Below are 16686 nucleotides of genomic sequence, written 5' to 3'. Positions count from 1 at the left end.
AGTGCTCATTCTAAAAGCACATGAACCTGTCTTAGAGCGGTAAGTGTTAAGGACAGGGCCCTGATGAAGCCTGCGCCTCCTTCCACTCTGTACGAGTGCAGTTTGTTGTGAGGCGTCTATGGGGCAAATTCACTAAAGGTCGAATTTTTTGCTGAGAAGGCTTCACCAAACTTCACGCCACTTTGACAGGCTCAAATTCGATACCACTATGTTAATTCGCTAAAATGCAAAGTTGCGTCTCTGCAGCCAAACACTGACAAACTTTTGCTAGCCTTAATTTGCCAGCTCGAGCATTTCATAGCGAACTTTCATTACGTTTGTTTCTGCCTAGCGTAACTTTATTAGTTAGGATGAAAAGTCGCCTGCACTAAAGTACACGCAGCGCTTCGTTTTCCGAAGTCGCCTGAAGTTGCCTCACAAGGAAACTTTGGGCGACTTCGGAAAACGATGCGCCGCGCGTGCTTTAGTGCAGGTGACTTTTAATTTTAGCAGATGGGAAGACACGAGGAGGCAGTTCGGGGAGATTGTTGCCCAGAAGTCTAGGCGATTAGTCGCCAGGCGACAAAATCTCCCCTAATCTCCTCGTGTGAACTAACCCTTAAGAAAATAAAGCCTGTTATTTGTTTTGTTTCAAGAACCTTCTGGTGTCCAGCTCTTTATCTAGTCACACAACCCAAGTGAGGTGTGGTTAAACAACACCATTCCTTCATCCTTCCAAGTAGAGAAGGCCCATCATGTGGAGTGAGAGTGAGATGTAACAAGTGCTCTGCCTGTTTCCTAGCCAGACATAGTCTAGCCTAGCCTAGATGGGGTTACAGTTTTAACATTTTTTTAAACCATCTGCATTTGTTATAACACCATATAATACTGTTGTATAAAAAGGTATTTTTTAATAAGCCAAATAATTTACATAGCATAAAGGATGGTGTGCACGAGTTCCCTCTGCTTGTTTAAAATATGAAAACCATAATAGTTTACATTAATATAAATACCAGTAACGTAACTAGAGGGGGGTGGGCCCTGGCGCGGGACGTGCAGCCGGGCCCCTCCCCCCTCCGTACACCCGGAAACGGCAGAAGAACTCATTGGCGCGTGAGCTGCCGGGGGGACCTGAGGGGGTGTGGGCCCTGGCCCAATCGCACCCCCTGCTCCCCCAGTAGTTACGCCACTGATAAATACAATGCAGAAATCCCTTTTGCTCCTTTTTCATAATTCATCTCCATCAGCGATGAAGTTGATTGCAGGATTTGGCTTGAAACTAGCCAAACTTAAAAATAGTATTCATGGCAAAAATATTTATTTTACTGTGACTGGCTCACTGTTAATGGCACATTTTCTAACAAGCCCCTAGTGATTTAAGCCAACTCATAACTTTGCTGAACTGAGACAGTTATAGTTAAAACTATTATAATACTTGAATATAAATTATTGTAGCAGTTATTTGATCCATTCTTGCAGACATAACATCTGTACAAGGAAATGGTACAACATAAAAGTACTAACAAATTAGTAAATCAAATGAAATAAATCTGGTTATTTTTAGGTATGAGAGCACCCATATTGCTGTCTTCTAGTGTTTTCCAATTGAGTCCATAGTTTGATATTGCCAGATCTTATCATACTTATGTAAGAATGTGTCTGGAGAGAAAAACTGAACATCACTACAAAGCAAATACGGTTGCTCCTTCATTCATCAAAATGCTGACAGTTCACTCTTCTTAAATCAGCTTGTTCTGCAATTGCATCTAAGAAGATTCAGCTTGACTGAAACTATACCGTATGTTTTCTATTCCCACAGAGGCAGGGAGTTAACATTTTGGTTGTCTGATCCATGTTCTGTCTGGAAATGTGAATATTTTACACACTGCAGTATTCATTTAAACTTGTACATTTTTTCATAGGTCATCCAGGCTGTCTTCTTTGGGATATGTGTGCTATCTGACCTCTCCAGTCTTCTAACAAAGGGAAGTGACAACCAGGAACAAGAAAGGCAGTTAAAGAAGCTGATCTCCCTGCGGGACTGGGTGATGGCTGTATTAGCCTTTCCTGTAGGAGTTGTAAGTGGGTGGTTGTATATAAATACCATCTTGGATTCTTGGTGGTAAAACTAAATGATACAGTATACTATATATTACTTTTTTTTTTAAAAAGCAGGATCATTTAAGGTAAAATGTTCTCAGCTTATAACTTGTTTATCACTATAGTTAGCTTTTGTTTCTTAACATATTACATGAAAAAAATATCTTTTTCTGTTGGAGTTTAGAGTTCCCATGTATCCAAGCTTTGCATTGCTATAAATGTTATCATTCATTTACTCACTGTACCTCCTAAACAATGTAGGTCTCTATAAAAAGATATTGCATAAAACAGCTCATATGTAAAACTCTGCTTCATGTAAATAAACCATATTCATAATAATATACTATACTAGTAGTATGTGCCATTGGGTAATCATAAATATAAAACTGCCATTTTAAAAAATAAGGACATAAGGGCCACCCCTTGGGGTCCTACTATTCACTGTGCACACAAACAAACCAAACAAACTATACTTCTTAGGTCACATGAGCCATTTAACAGACAGAGTTGTGTCTTTTGCTTCCACACTTCTTCCTATTACAGTTAGAGCTGCAGTTTGTTAAGATTTTTTAATATGCCACTTAATATGATATAAACTGTTGCTTAAGTATTCATTTTGGGGGTATAGTTTTCCTTTAATACAGTAATTGCCATTGTTTTTTTTACCTGTAAAGGACAACTCTCAAACTATTATTTAATAATAAGTATGTTAAAGTGGCTTTGGGTGCATAGGGAATTAGTGAGAAACCGTTGCACTTATCCCTGTAAGAGATCAGGCACAGTGCCTGTGTCTCTGTGCTGTAAACTGTTACCTAGCAACCATCTGTTCAGTGATCTCAGTGCAACAGGAAGTGACACATCAGCTAGTGAGTGGCTGGAAGGAAGAGGAAGTCACACATGCTGGCAGAAGAGAAAAGCCTGGCAGAAAGAACCACATGTTGGACAGAGAGAGAGACCAGAGAGCTGCCGGTGGGCCCAGAGAGCTGAGAGCCTTCACCAAAAGCAGACATTTGGATCAGGCTGGCACATGGAAGCCAGATACTGTGCCTGGAGGGACAGAGAGTGTGAAAGGAATCCAGACTGGAGGAGAAACCAGCAGGACATTGCTATCTGAGCATCCAAAGGGGCTGGTAGTCGCACTGTATGTCTGAATGTGCTGGACTCGCCTGAAGAGAACTCTGTAAAGCAGCTGAATAGGATTTGGAGTGAGTATTGATATTAAGGGACATATTTATCAAGGGTCGAATTTCAAATTTGAACAACCTCGAAATTTTAATTCAAAAAGACCAACCAAAATTAAGTTGAAGGTTTTTTTGGCCGAATAGGTCTGTTTTCGATTCAATAGGTCCATTTTCAGCTGAATTCGAATCGTATGAATCAAAGTAATAGTGCATTCGATCGAAAACTTAGATATTTCAAAGTCCACCAATTGACTGCAAATAGATTCTAGGAGGTCCCCCATAGGCTTAAACAGCAATTCGGCAGGTTTTTGATGGAGAATAGTTAAAGTAAAATTTTTAAAGTACATGATAAATTACGATATTTGAATTTTCAATTTTTTTCAAAATCGAAACGAATTTGGACTATTCCCTTGTCGAAGTATACAAAAAATAGCTCAGAATTAAAAAATTTTTTAATTGGAAAATTTACCTCGACCGTTGATAAAGCTGCCCCTTAAAGTGACAGCGTAATAAAGGAGCTCTAAGATTTCTAAAGATTTGTATTACTTGGACTGTGAGAAGCCATCCATTACTTTAAAGGTCTTAAGCACTTATTTAGTCAGGCAGATTGCGCAAGCAAGTTAGTTAGTGAGGCCCTATTGCCACCGGTTAGGAGTGCTGCATGTATTAGAAACCCATTTATTTTAGATAAACATTATTTAACCAATACTGTGGGGCCCATTTACTTAGCTCAAGTGAAGGAATAAAATAAAAAAAAACTTCGAATTTCGAATGATTTTTTTGGCTACTTCGACCATCGAATTGGCTACTTCGACCTTCAACTACAACTTCGACTTCGAATCAAACGATTCAAACTAAAAATCATTTGACTATTCGACCATTCGATAGTCGAAGTACTGTCTCTTTAAAAAAAACTTTGACCCCCTACTTCGCCACCTAAAACCTACCGAAGTGCAATGTTAGCCTATGGGGAAGGTCCCCAAAGGCTTTCTAATGTTTTTTAGGTAGAAGAAAAATCGTTTGATCGATGGATTCAAATCCTTCGATCAAACTATTTGCGGTAAATCCTTCGACTTCGATATTTGAAGTCGAAGGATTTACATTCGACAGTCGAATATCGAGGGTTAATTAACCCTCGATATTCAACCCTATGTAAATCTGCCCCAGTGAGTGTATTATAACTGTATTCCTATTGGGGCCATCCGTAGGTGCATACCCGGTTCCCACTAGGTGAAGTAACTGCACTATTAAGTACCAGGTACCCAGTCTCTCCCAATACCATTGCAGAGTGGCTCAGGTTTGTCCCAGGTAAGAGCCACATGTGGAGTGTAACACCGACAAAGGGATGTTGAAAGGGTTACAGGTGTATAAACCATACTTAAGTCTAACTCTAGAAATTATGGTCCACTAAGTGGCTCAGGTTTGTCCCAGGTAAGCGCCACACGTGGAGTGTAAAACCGACAAAGGGGCGTCGAAAGGGTTACAGGTGTATAAAACAAACTTTAGTCTAACTCTAGAAATTATGGTCCACTAAGGGGCTACAGGTAAATTAGAATGTTAGAATGTTATGCCTCATGTAACACATTTTATTCATTTACATATAATTTTGTCTGAATTGTGGGCCACACTTATGTCTTTTCTGAGTATTTGGTGTTAAAGAGTTGGTTCACCTTTAAGTCAACTTTTGGTATGTTATAGAAATGTCCTATTCCTAGAAACTTTGCAACTCTGCAAGAATTAAGCCATTTAACACTGGCATAAACAACTACTTTAAACACTAAGGTCTGTTGTTAGTTGTGTTGTTTGTACATGGGTAAAGTGTAAAGAGGATGTTTATCAATGTTACATTTTTTATTTCATTTGTTCATTAATGCCTTAGGGGATGGCATCGTAAGTAATATATCAGTGATTGCAGATGACAAAAATGTAAAGCCCAATTAATTTTATCCAGGATGTGGAATCTTTGCAGCAGGATCTTGACTAACTGGCAATCTGAGTAACTAAGTTATGTTAATAAATGTAACGTTGTGCTCCTGGGATGTAAACATGTGCAGGCCTAGGAGTTCATATAGATAAACTTGGCGGTAGCAAGCAATGGCAGTCAAAAACTGCAAGGGCAAACAAGGTTTTGAGCTGTATTAAAAGGGGGTATAGATTTACAAAGCACTGGTAAGGCCCTATCTAGAATATGCCAAGCCGTTTTGGCCTCCAATGCCCAAATGGAATATTATCGAATTAAAGAAAGTAAAAAAAAATGCAATTGATCAAGTAAAGGTTTTGTAAAGTCTTATTTAGAAAGAAACAAATTATCCAGAAGGCTCTCAAATATGAGAATGATATTTTCTAAATATTCTTATTTATCCTATATAATAAAATCCAAGTGTCTCTGCGTCCAGTCTGTCCCTGTGTCCGTGGAAATGCGCTACTGCGCATGTGCAGCACGGACCGTCTCCTAGCAACATAGCAACAGCAGACTCTGTGCTGTGGCCGCTCGGGCTATCCTTCAGCAGTGAGTAATCCAGCCCGGCGCGCCCACGTCATGGCTCCGCCCCCTTTGCTCACAGATACTGTGCCGGTCCTGGAGACGGGAGCGAGCGCTGGAAGGTGAGATAGGAGGAGACGCAAAGAAGCGTATTGGTAGAGCTGTGTGCGTGTGTGGGATCGATGCGCGCGCACACTGTGTCTTCAGAGGTTCCCGCCTCCTCGCGTTTGAAAGTGGGCGTGGACTATGTGACAGATCTGACAGATGTCAGTCATTGGTGTGGGAATAAGTGGGCGCCAATGTTTTTTCCCACTTCGGCTATAAAATGATGAATAAGCATGATTATATATTTACACTTCACCTTTAGAAAGCCTGTCTAGCTGGGACTGAGCAGCATTCACCCTAATAAAACAACCCTCTTTTTGTTCTACACCAATGTTATATATAAAACACTCAAGCAGATGCCTTAGGCCAGTGGTCCACACTCAGGGATCCCCCCCCGCCCGTTCAGAATGAGCTGCTCCAACTGCCTGAGACGCACCTCCCCCGACATCTTCTCTCCGCTGTGTCACTGCCTGAGGCGCCAATAATCAGGCCCGAGGGCCGCATCGGCTTCCCCAGTCACTCAGCATTGATCTTCGGCCCGGCCGCTACTGCCATCTCCCCGATCCCAGTGAGCAGTCTCTGCAGCCGATCCCTCTCTCTCTCCCCGTGTGTCTGAGGAGCTGCTGCTGCTGCGGCCCGGGGAGGGGAGGGAGCGGCAGAGGAGGGGGGAGGGAGCCTGGGATGGGGGAGAGGGAGGGGCACAGGGACCCGGGGGGCAGTCGCGGAGCCGCAGGATTAGGGTCCCTTCATTATTTGGCACCAGGACACTCGTGGGGGTGACACAGGGACACGGGCTGCGCTGATGATGATGATCGGGTACAACTGAGCTGACTGGGACTGTGGGAGGAGGAGGCGATCATATTGGGGGTCGGAGCTGGAGAACAGAGATGGGCGGATTAAAGGAATACAGGGGTGGCTACTGATTGTGGCACAGGGATCCAGGAATGGAGAGTGGGGTCTCTGATTGGGGGTCGGGAAGCAGTGAGATACTCTGGGGATACATACTGGGATAATGGGGTCTTTAATTGGGGGACAGGGATACAGAGTGGGAGACTGGGGTCACTAATTTGGAGGTCGGGATCCAGTGAGATGCTGTTTGGGGCAGAGTTGGCTGATTGAGTTGGCTGATTGGGGGAAGGAATAATGGGGTGTCTGATTGGGGGAAGGAATAATAGGGTGTCTGATTGGGAGAAGGAATAATGGGGTGTCTGATTGGGAGAAGGAATAATGGGGTGTCTGGGAGAAGGAATAATGGGGTGTCTGATTGGGAGAAGGAATAATGGGGTGTCTGATTGGGGGAAGGATGTTCTAGCGCCCGTTAATTTAACGGGCTAAATGTCTAGTAGGAAGATAAAAGGCAAACATGTTTGCCAAGTGATTACTTTACCCCCTTTCCAAACACTGTAGTAATTCCTCTCAAATTTGGTAATTAAAATTACTCTCAAATCAGGTAACATCCATTCATGCAACTCTCACAAGTAACACCTGTATCTAGGAGTTGCATGACACATTGGATAATCCTATCACAACTACACAGAATCAACACCTGTGAATTTCTTCAGATGTCACCTCTTTGAAGAGTTACAATGTGCCATTGTAAATGGATTAGTGGAAGAGTTTATATGACGAAAACTTCCCACACCAGTCAGTTGAACTGAAGAAGCTGCTCGGATGAGTAGTGAAACGTCTTCATTGATTACTCAGCAAGTCTTGTTTTTAGATTGATCTATACTAGATATACCATGACCTGGATGAATGAAAATCTTCATAGTCATATTGCCATTCATTTTGGAGAGAATACTCTAAAACTGGTTCGGGAATATGAAAGAACAGCAAGAAAAGTGGCAGACTATCGAAACCATCTACGCTTTAATCTCAGATGCCGACATCAGGGACTCACCCCTTGTAGCCTGCGCCTGGGTTCCACAGAAAAAAGTCACAGAGCCAACAAGATTTTACAAAAAGCCCAAAAACATCTACTAAATGAACGAGTCAGACAGATCAACTTTACCATTGATGCCCTTAAGCAGAAAGTCGAACATCTGAAATGGAGTCTGGCAAAAGAGCTGCCTGATGGTACTCTGGAAAGGGTGGTTGTGTTCGTTGAACATGCACAGATTGCCCAACACATTAAGAGTAAGGAGCGACAAATAAGCAAATTCACCACATTACTGTCACGAAGCAGCAGTTGGAAAAGGACTGAAGAATTAACCTGGAGGCAGAAAGATGAGACACCAAAGAACACCAAAGACACTTCGGTTAGGAACCTATCAGATAGGGTACTAACCCAGCCTAAAAAGGATGTGTTAGCCAAGGGGTTAAACAATGCAGTGGCACCACAACACATACCAGTAGTTGAACTCATCACAGCCACAGAGTCTGCTATCAAAAATAATAACTTGAAAAAGGAAGAAGCAGAACAACTCCGGCTAAAAGTGTCAGCTGCTTTGTCAAGTGCCAGAACACCTCCCTCTAACCTTACTACAGAAGAGAGGAGAGCACTCAGCTCTCTGAGCAAGGACCCAAACATCACTATCCTGCCAGCAGATAAAGGGCGATGCACAGTTGTGCTCAACACAACTGACTATGACTGCAAGATAACCACTCTGCTCAGTGATAGCAATACATATGAACCCTTAGGGAAAGACCCAACCAGTGGTTACAAGAAAAAGGTGATCGGTTGCCTACAACAACTTGAAAAGGAGAAAGCCATTGATCGAATTTTATACCACCATCTGTATCCCAGGGAAGCCACACCATGCTTATACGGACTCCCCAAGATACACAAAGAAGGAGCCCCACTAAGACCCATTGTCAGCAGCATAAATTCAGTGACATACAGCATTGCAAAATTATTGGCTAACATCTTAGCCCCGTTGGTAGGCAATACAGTGCATCATATCCAGAATGCCAAAGAGTTTGTAACCAAGATTCACGGTGTTACACTAGCGGCAGAAGAAACAATGGTGTCATATGATGTCACTTCATTGTTCACATGTATACCTACGACAGAAGCGATTGAGACTGTAAGAAATCGACTGCAACATGATAACACCCTCAGCAGCAGAACGAAGCTCAGTCCCAACCAAGTTTGTTTGTTGCTAGATTTGTGCCTTAACACCACATACTTCAAGTACAAGAACTTTTCTTTATAGACAGAACATGGCTGTGCAATGGGTTCTCCAGTCTCTCCCATTGTAGCAAACTTGTACATGGAGGAAGTGGAAAGGAGGGCCTTACTTACTTTCCAGGGAACTACACCGACTCACTGGTTCAGGTATGTGGATGGTACTTGGGTTAAAATCAGATCCAATGAAGTGGCGGCCTTTACAGAACACATTAACTCAGTGGACAATAACATCAAGGGAAGATGTCCACGAGAACAAACTTGCTTTTTTGGACTGTTTGATATGTATCCAAGAGGGGGGTAACTTGAAGACAGAAGTATACAGGAAACACACTCATACGGATCAATATCTGTTGTTTGATTCCCACCATCCACTGGAACACTAACTGGGTGTCATTCGAACCCTGCACCACCGGGCGGAATGTGTGGCAACTGATACAGAGTCCAAAGACAAAGAGCAAAAACATCTCAGAGGAGCTTTGAAAGCATGTGGCTACCCAGAATGGGCCTTTGTCAAAACAGCAGCAACCAAGCCCAACAGGAACACCAATAGAAATAACTGCCCGGAGGCAAAACATAGTCATCCCATATGTAGCTGGAGTGTCAGAGAAACTCAGGAGGATTTTCAACAAACACCATGTCCCTGTGTTTTTCAAACCTAGCAACACACTGAGACAAAAACTGGTACACCCAAAGGATCAAACACCAAAAGAAAAACAAAGCAATGTGGTATACGGAGTCCAGTGTAGCGAGGAATGCACAGATCTATACATTGGGGAGACAAAACAACTGCTCTCCAAGCGAATGGCTCAGCACAAGTTGCTTGCCAATTCTCACTGGTTTATACCATTTTAGATAAAACCTTGGGGGGGTTCTTTTTTTAAAAAAAAACTTCTTATAGTGATCTGGGCGCTTCTCTTAGCCCAGATTATAGGAGATTCCTTATCTGCATTCTTTTTACTGTTTTCACTATAAGTGCTCTGGAATTTATGTGTTTTTTAGAAAAGATAGCTTCTCAATCTAGCTAGTTAAAATAGAATTGAGACCACAGTTCCAGAAGCACTGACTTCTCCTCCTTTGTGGGGTCCCGCAGTTAGTAAAACAATCAGCTAGATAATACGGGACTTCTCCACCCATCTACCAATTTCCTTTTCCTACCTTTTCTTGGAATCAGAGATATTAACAATTGCACTTTAATTAATTCATATGTGAATTAATCACAGTTGGTGGCACTTTACCATTCTTATTGGTGTTTTAGCTGGTTGTTAGTAATTTATTAATTTGATGTTAAATGAATTGTTCATGAGTTAGAAATTACTAAGTATACACAATATTTAAAAGGAAAATTAATTGTGTTTTAGTTTCATTCTATTTAATGCTATTTTATTGAGGTTAAGCATTAGCACTTTGTGGGATGAATCATTAAAAGGGGGGGACCTATAGATACTGAATCATGAGATTTAATAGTTTAACTGAAATCAAATCACACAATGATAATATATAATTTTTTGTGTTTTTTCTGATTAAAAAAACGGGGATACTTTCCTTCTTTTCTCCTATACAATATTAAAACTCCACAGAACAATTTTTTTGGCTGCTGGGTTCAGTGATCCCCATTTGAAACTTGAAAAGAGGAAGAAGAAAGCAAGTAATAAAAAATGTACAAAGGGCAGGGCTCCAAATCATTAGCCAGTCCTACCTTGCCTGGTAACTTACAAATAGTCTTTTAGTTTACTAAAATGGAAAATTGAGCACCAGTGCAGATATGTGTAGTTTGCAACACAAAAATGGGGGCCATTGAGGTTGATCAAATATTAGCTTTCCTAGTATAAAGATTACCAAGGTATAAATCTTATTGAATAGTACACAGAAGACAAAGAAAATCATAACTGCAATGATTCATTTGTTAAAGATTAGCAGGTTGTTGACTTACATCAAAATTTTGATCCACTGTAGACCGGATGTCTGTGAACTCCCGGATACTGTAGGTTGAAGTTTGAACTAACATACGGTAATGTTTGAAAGTTCTTTTTCATTTTGACAGAAAGATCAAACTATTATAAATGAAACCTACAAGACTTTATAGTTCAAGGAGCTTACTGAAGTACAAATAAACACAACATGGCAAAACCTTTGTTAGTTTGTTAGTGTACCATTGAAAGGAAAAGTCTAGATAGTTAATCTAAAATGTATTTTCATTAGAGTCTCAAATAATCAACAGTGCAGGGAAACTCTTTAAAGGGTTTTTACCACTTTTTCAAAATAATAAACCATTTTTCTAAAAATCCAAAGCATATCCAAGTATTGGATTTAACGTAAACTATACCTCCATGAGTTCCTAAATAAAACATTGCATATGTAAAACATTGCTTCATCTAAATAAACATTTTTTTTAAATAAAATTTTCTAGCAGCAGGTGCCATTGCATAACCCTAAATAGAATCCACGCCGGTTTATGGAGGTGTGGAATAACAAGGAGTGTGGAAGAGGCACGCTTTACAGTATACAGCGGAGTCATTCTAATAATGCATTTGACCCTTCCCCTGATCCACTTTCTAAGTGCAAGTATTGCAACTGTTATGGTGGGACTCACAAACAAATTATCTGCCAGGGGAATTGCCTAAATGGTATACACATGAGTGGGCAGTGAAAGAGCCAGGTTTAATTCATTTTGGAAATATGAATAGGACTAGTCCCTGGATCAACTTGTACTATGAGCTATCTTCCATAACCACTTGCTTAAAAGCCATCCAACCCCTTTTTAAAGCTATCTTATATATCAGCCTGAACAACTGACTCAGAGAGAGAATTCCACATCTTCACAGCTCTCACTGTAAAAAAAACCCTTCCAAATATTTAGGCTGAACCTCTTTTCTTCTAATCGGAATGGGTGACCTTGTGTCAGCAATTTAGAGAGATTATTATATGATCCCCTTATATATTTATATATAGTTATATCACCCCTTAAGTGCCTCTTCTCCAGCGTGAACATCTCCAACTTGGCCAGTCTTTCCTCATAGCTAATATTTTTCATACCTTTTACCAGCTTGGTTGCCCTTCTCTGTACCCGCTCTAATTCAGTAATGTCCTGTTTGAGCACTGGAGACCAAAACTATACAGTTTTGGTCTCCAGTGCTCAAACAGGACATTACTGAATTAGAGCGGGTACAGAGAAGGGCAACCAAGCTGGTAAAAGGTATGAAAAATCTTAGCTATGAGGAAAGACTGGCCAAGTTGGAGATGTTCACGCTGGAGAAGAGGCACTTAAGGGGTGATATAACTATATATAAATATTCTAGATGGGGCCTTACCAGTGCTCTATACAGTGGAAGAATGACCCCCTCCTCCATTGAATCTATGCCCCTTTTAATACAGCTCAAGACCTTATTTGCCCTTGATGCTGCTGACTGGTATTGTTTGCTACAGCTAGGTGTATCATTTACAATGGATGGATTTGCCTAGTGCAGTCCCATTAAGGGTATAAGTGGCTTGGATATTTTTACATCCCAGGTGCATGACTTTACATTTATCAACATTGAATATCATTTGCCACTTAGCTGCCCAGATTGCCAGTTTGTCAAGATCCTGTTGCAAGGATGCCTGATTAATTAATGGAATTAATTGGGCTGGATAGTTTTGTGCCATCTGCAAACACTGATACATTACTTACAATACCCTCCCCTAAGCCATTAATGAGCAAGTTAAAAGTGAACCCAATAGCGAGCCCTGAGGGACTCCACTAAGAATCTTACTCCAAGCAGAGAATGTACCATTAACAACCACCCTCTGTGCCCTATCCTGTAGCCAGTTTCCTATCCATATGCAAACAACTTCATTAAGCCCAAGAGACCTTAGTTTAGAAAGCAGTCGTTTGTGGGGCACGGTATCAAACACTTTGGAAAAATCCGAATAGACCACATCTACTATCCAGCATCTTACCTACCTCATCATAAAAAGCAATCAAATTTGTTTGACATGACCTATCCTTAATAAAGCCATGCTGATTGCTGCTCATAATCCCATTCACTAGTACAAAATTTTGAATGTGATCCCATAGCAAGCCTTCAAATAATTTGCCCACCACAGATGTCAAATTTACTGGCCTATAATTACCAGGCTGAGATCGTAATCCCTTTTTAAATAATGGAATGACATTAGCTTTTCTCCAATCCACAGGTACCATACCTGATGAAAGCGCATCTGAGAAAATTAGAAATAGGGGCTGGTTTAAAACTGAACTAAGCTCTCTTAGAACCCGGGGGTGTATGCCATCAGGCCCTGGAGCCTTGTTTACATTAATTTTTATTAAAGCTTTCCTGAATCATATCCTGAGTCAGCCACTAACTAGATTGAGCTGAGCCATCAGTGCAGCTATGAAGTGAGCCTGGAAACTCATACTCCTCTATTGTAGACACTGAAGAAAAGAACTGATTTAGAACATTTGCCTTTTCTGTATCTGTTACAACCATACTGGTACCATTATTTAAGGGAGCAACACTCTCAACCCACATATTTTTACTATTAATATACTTAAAAAACATTTTGGGGTTAGTCTTAGCCTCAGCTATAACTAATCCCTTCCGGATTGCTGATTTACAACATTTATTATAGTGTTTATATTCATAAAATGCAGCTTCTGTCCCAACAGACTTGTATTTTTAAATGCCTTTCTCTTCTTTCCTATTTACTTCTTTACTTCTATATTAAGCCACATAGGGTGATTCTTAGTGCTTCTACATTGACTCCTTAAGGGAATAAATTGAGAACATTAACGATTTAATATCATTTTAAATGACAACCATTTCTGTTCTGTGTTTTTAACTGAAAACATAATGCCCCAATTAATGCTCTGAAGGGCAGCCCTCAAGGCACTAAAATTAGCTTATCTGAAATTCATGGTTTTTGTTGCCCCAATGTATATTTGTTTTTTGCACCAGGCATTGAATGATATAACATTATGGTTAGTATTACACAGGGGTTCAATGACTTGCATATTTATTAGGAATGCACCAAATCCAGGATTCAGTTTGAGTTTCAGCCTTTTTCAGCAGGATGATAATTTGGTGTGGGAAGAAAAATCACATGACTTTTTGTCACAAAAAACATTTTTTCTAACCTATTCCTTTCCCGCCCCTAATTTGCATATTGGGATTTGGTTCGGTATTCGGCCAAATCATTCACGAAGGATTCAGGGATTGCTAAAAAAGTGGATATGGTGCATCCCTAATATTTGTTATATGTTCTGGGTCATTTGAGATCACTAGATCCAGAATAGTGTTTTTTTTTGGTTGGCTCCTCAACAACCTAACTAACTTAATTTCTTTTTATGAGAAGGTAAGTAGAGACCTCGATTCTGGGATGGCAGTGGATGTGATTTACTTAGATTTTGCTAAAGCATTTGATACAGTGCCACACAAAAGGTTACTGGTTAAATTAAAGGAAAACTATACCCCCAAACAATGTAGGTCTCTATAAAAAGATATTGCATAAAACAGCTCATATGTAAAATCCTGCTTCATGTAAATAAACCATTTTCATAATAATATACTTTTCTAGTAGTATGTGCCATTGGGTAATCCTAAATAGAAAATTGCCATTTAAAAAAATAAGGGCCGCCCCCTGGGATCGTAGGATTCACTGTACTCACAAAGATACCAACAGACTATACATGTTAGGTCACATGAGCCAATTAACAGACAGAGTTGTGTCTTTTGTTTCCACACTTCTTCCTGTTACAGTTAGAGTTGAAGTATTTCTGGTCAGGTGATCTCTGAGGCAGCACAGAGACCATCACGAAATGGTGGCTCAAGGCAAGAGATGTAAAAGGGCAAGATTTACTTAAATATATATTCCAGTTTGGTAAGTTTCTTTAATATGCCACTTAATATGATATGAACTTTCTGTTGCTTAAGTGTTCATTTTGGGGGTATAGTTTTCCTTTAAGGAATGTTGGCCTGGAACATAGTATTTGTACCTGGATAGAGAACTGGCTAAAAGATAGACTACAAAGAGTGGTGGTAAATGGAACATTTTCTAATTGGACCAGTGTTGTTAGTGGAGTACCGCAGGGCTCTGTACTAGGTCCCTTGCTTTTCAACTTGTTTATTAATGACCTGGAGGTGGGTATTGAAAGTACTGTTTCTATTTTTGCAGATGATACTAAATTGTGCAGAACTATAGTTTCCATGCAGGATGCTGCCACATTGCAGAGTGATTTGTCTAAACTGGAAAACTGGGCAGCAAACTGGAAAATGAGGTTCAATGTTGATAAATGCAAGGTTATGCACTTTGGCAAAAATAATATAAATGCAAGTTATACACTAAATGGCAGTGTGTTGGGAGTTTCCTTAAATGAGAAGGATCTAGGGGTCTTTGTAGATAACACGTTGTCTAATTCTGGGCAGTGTCATTCTGTGGCTACTAAAGCAAATAAAGTTCTGTCTTGCATAAAAAAGGGCGTTAACTCAAGGGATGAAAACATAATTATGCCTCTTTATAGGTCCCTGGTAAGGCCTCATCTGGAGTATGCAGTGCAGTTTTGGACTCCAGTCCTTAAGAGGGATATAAATGAGCTGGAGAGAGTGCAGAGACGTGCAACTAAATTGGTTAGAGGGACAGAAGACTTAAATTATGAGGGAAGACTGTCAAGGTTGGGGTTGTTTTCTCTTGCGAGGGGACATGATTACACTTTACAAGAACATTAGAGGACATTATAGACAAATAGCAGGGAACCTTTTTACCCATAAAGTGGATCACCGTACCAGAGGCCACCCCTTTAGACTAGAAGAAAATAACTTTAATTTGAAGCAACGTAGGGGGTTCTTCACAGTCAGGACAGTGAGGTTGTGGAATGCACTGCCGGGTGATGTTGTGATGGCTGATTCAGTTAATGCCTTTAAGAATGGCTTGGATGATTTTTTGGACCGACATAGTATCAAAGGCTATTGTGATACTAAGCTCTATAGTTAGTATAGATATGGGTATATAGAATTTAATTAAAAGTAGGGAGGGGTGTGTGTATGGATGCTGGGTTTTCATTTGGAGGGGTTGAACTTGATGGACTGTCTTTTTTCAACCCAATTTAACTATGTAACTATGTAACCTGTGCCATAAAATTTCATGCAACAAGTTTATAAACTTGTTCCCATTAACTGATCTGGAAGTACTGTTGCTCCAGTCAAAATCTGGGTAATTAAAATCCCCCATTATCATTACTTTACCAAAACTAGCATCATTTTCTATTTGCATCAGGAGCTTAGGCTCCTCCTCCTCACTTACATGAAGGGGTCTATAGCATACCCCTACAATTAATTTGCTGGACTCTTTACAATTGGTGAAGAACTCCACCCATGAGGCTTCTGCCCCCTCATTTTCTAACATCACCTTCTCCTTTATATAAGCTTTAAATTCTGCCTAACAAACAGACATACACCTCCTCCTTTTCTATTGCCTCTGTCCCTCCGAATAGTATAGCCGCTGATATTAACTGCCCAGTCATGTAACTTATTCAACCATATTTCGGCCACACCAATCACATCATATTTTTCCTCCAACACCAGCAAATCCAGCTCTCCCATTTTACCAGTCAGACTCCTTGCATTTGCAAACATACATTTAATACTGGTACCATATTGAACATATGACATGTGGTCCTCCCTATCCTTAACAGTACCCACAACCAAATCTCTGCCCCAATTTTCCCTTCCTTTGCC

The 16686-nt window shown here is 40.5% G+C and overlaps 1 protein-coding gene and 1 pseudogene across 2 annotated transcripts in view; both read left to right on the top strand.

The window, feature by feature from the left end:
• Window positions 1-16686, top strand: part of LOC108716777 (androgen-induced gene 1 protein-like) — a 230830-nt gene that overhangs the window by 98320 nt on the left and 115824 nt on the right. The window contains exon 2 of one of the 2 annotated variants that reach the window (XM_041562848.1): window positions 1902-2057. The exons of the other annotated variant lie outside the window; for it this stretch is intronic. Within the exon in view, the coding sequence (XP_041418782.1) occupies window positions 1902-2057 (156 nt within the window). The remainder of the gene's footprint in view (window positions 1-1901; window positions 2058-16686) is intronic. 2 annotated transcript variants of the gene reach the window in all.
• Window positions 7583-9950, top strand: LOC121393690 (annotated as a pseudogene).

This window comes from Xenopus laevis, chromosome 5L, assembly GCF_017654675.1.
Source record: "Xenopus laevis strain J_2021 chromosome 5L, Xenopus_laevis_v10.1, whole genome shotgun sequence".
Taxonomy (NCBI): Eukaryota; Metazoa; Chordata; class Amphibia; order Anura; family Pipidae; genus Xenopus; species Xenopus laevis.
This window is presented reverse-complemented; position numbering and strand designations above follow the sequence as displayed.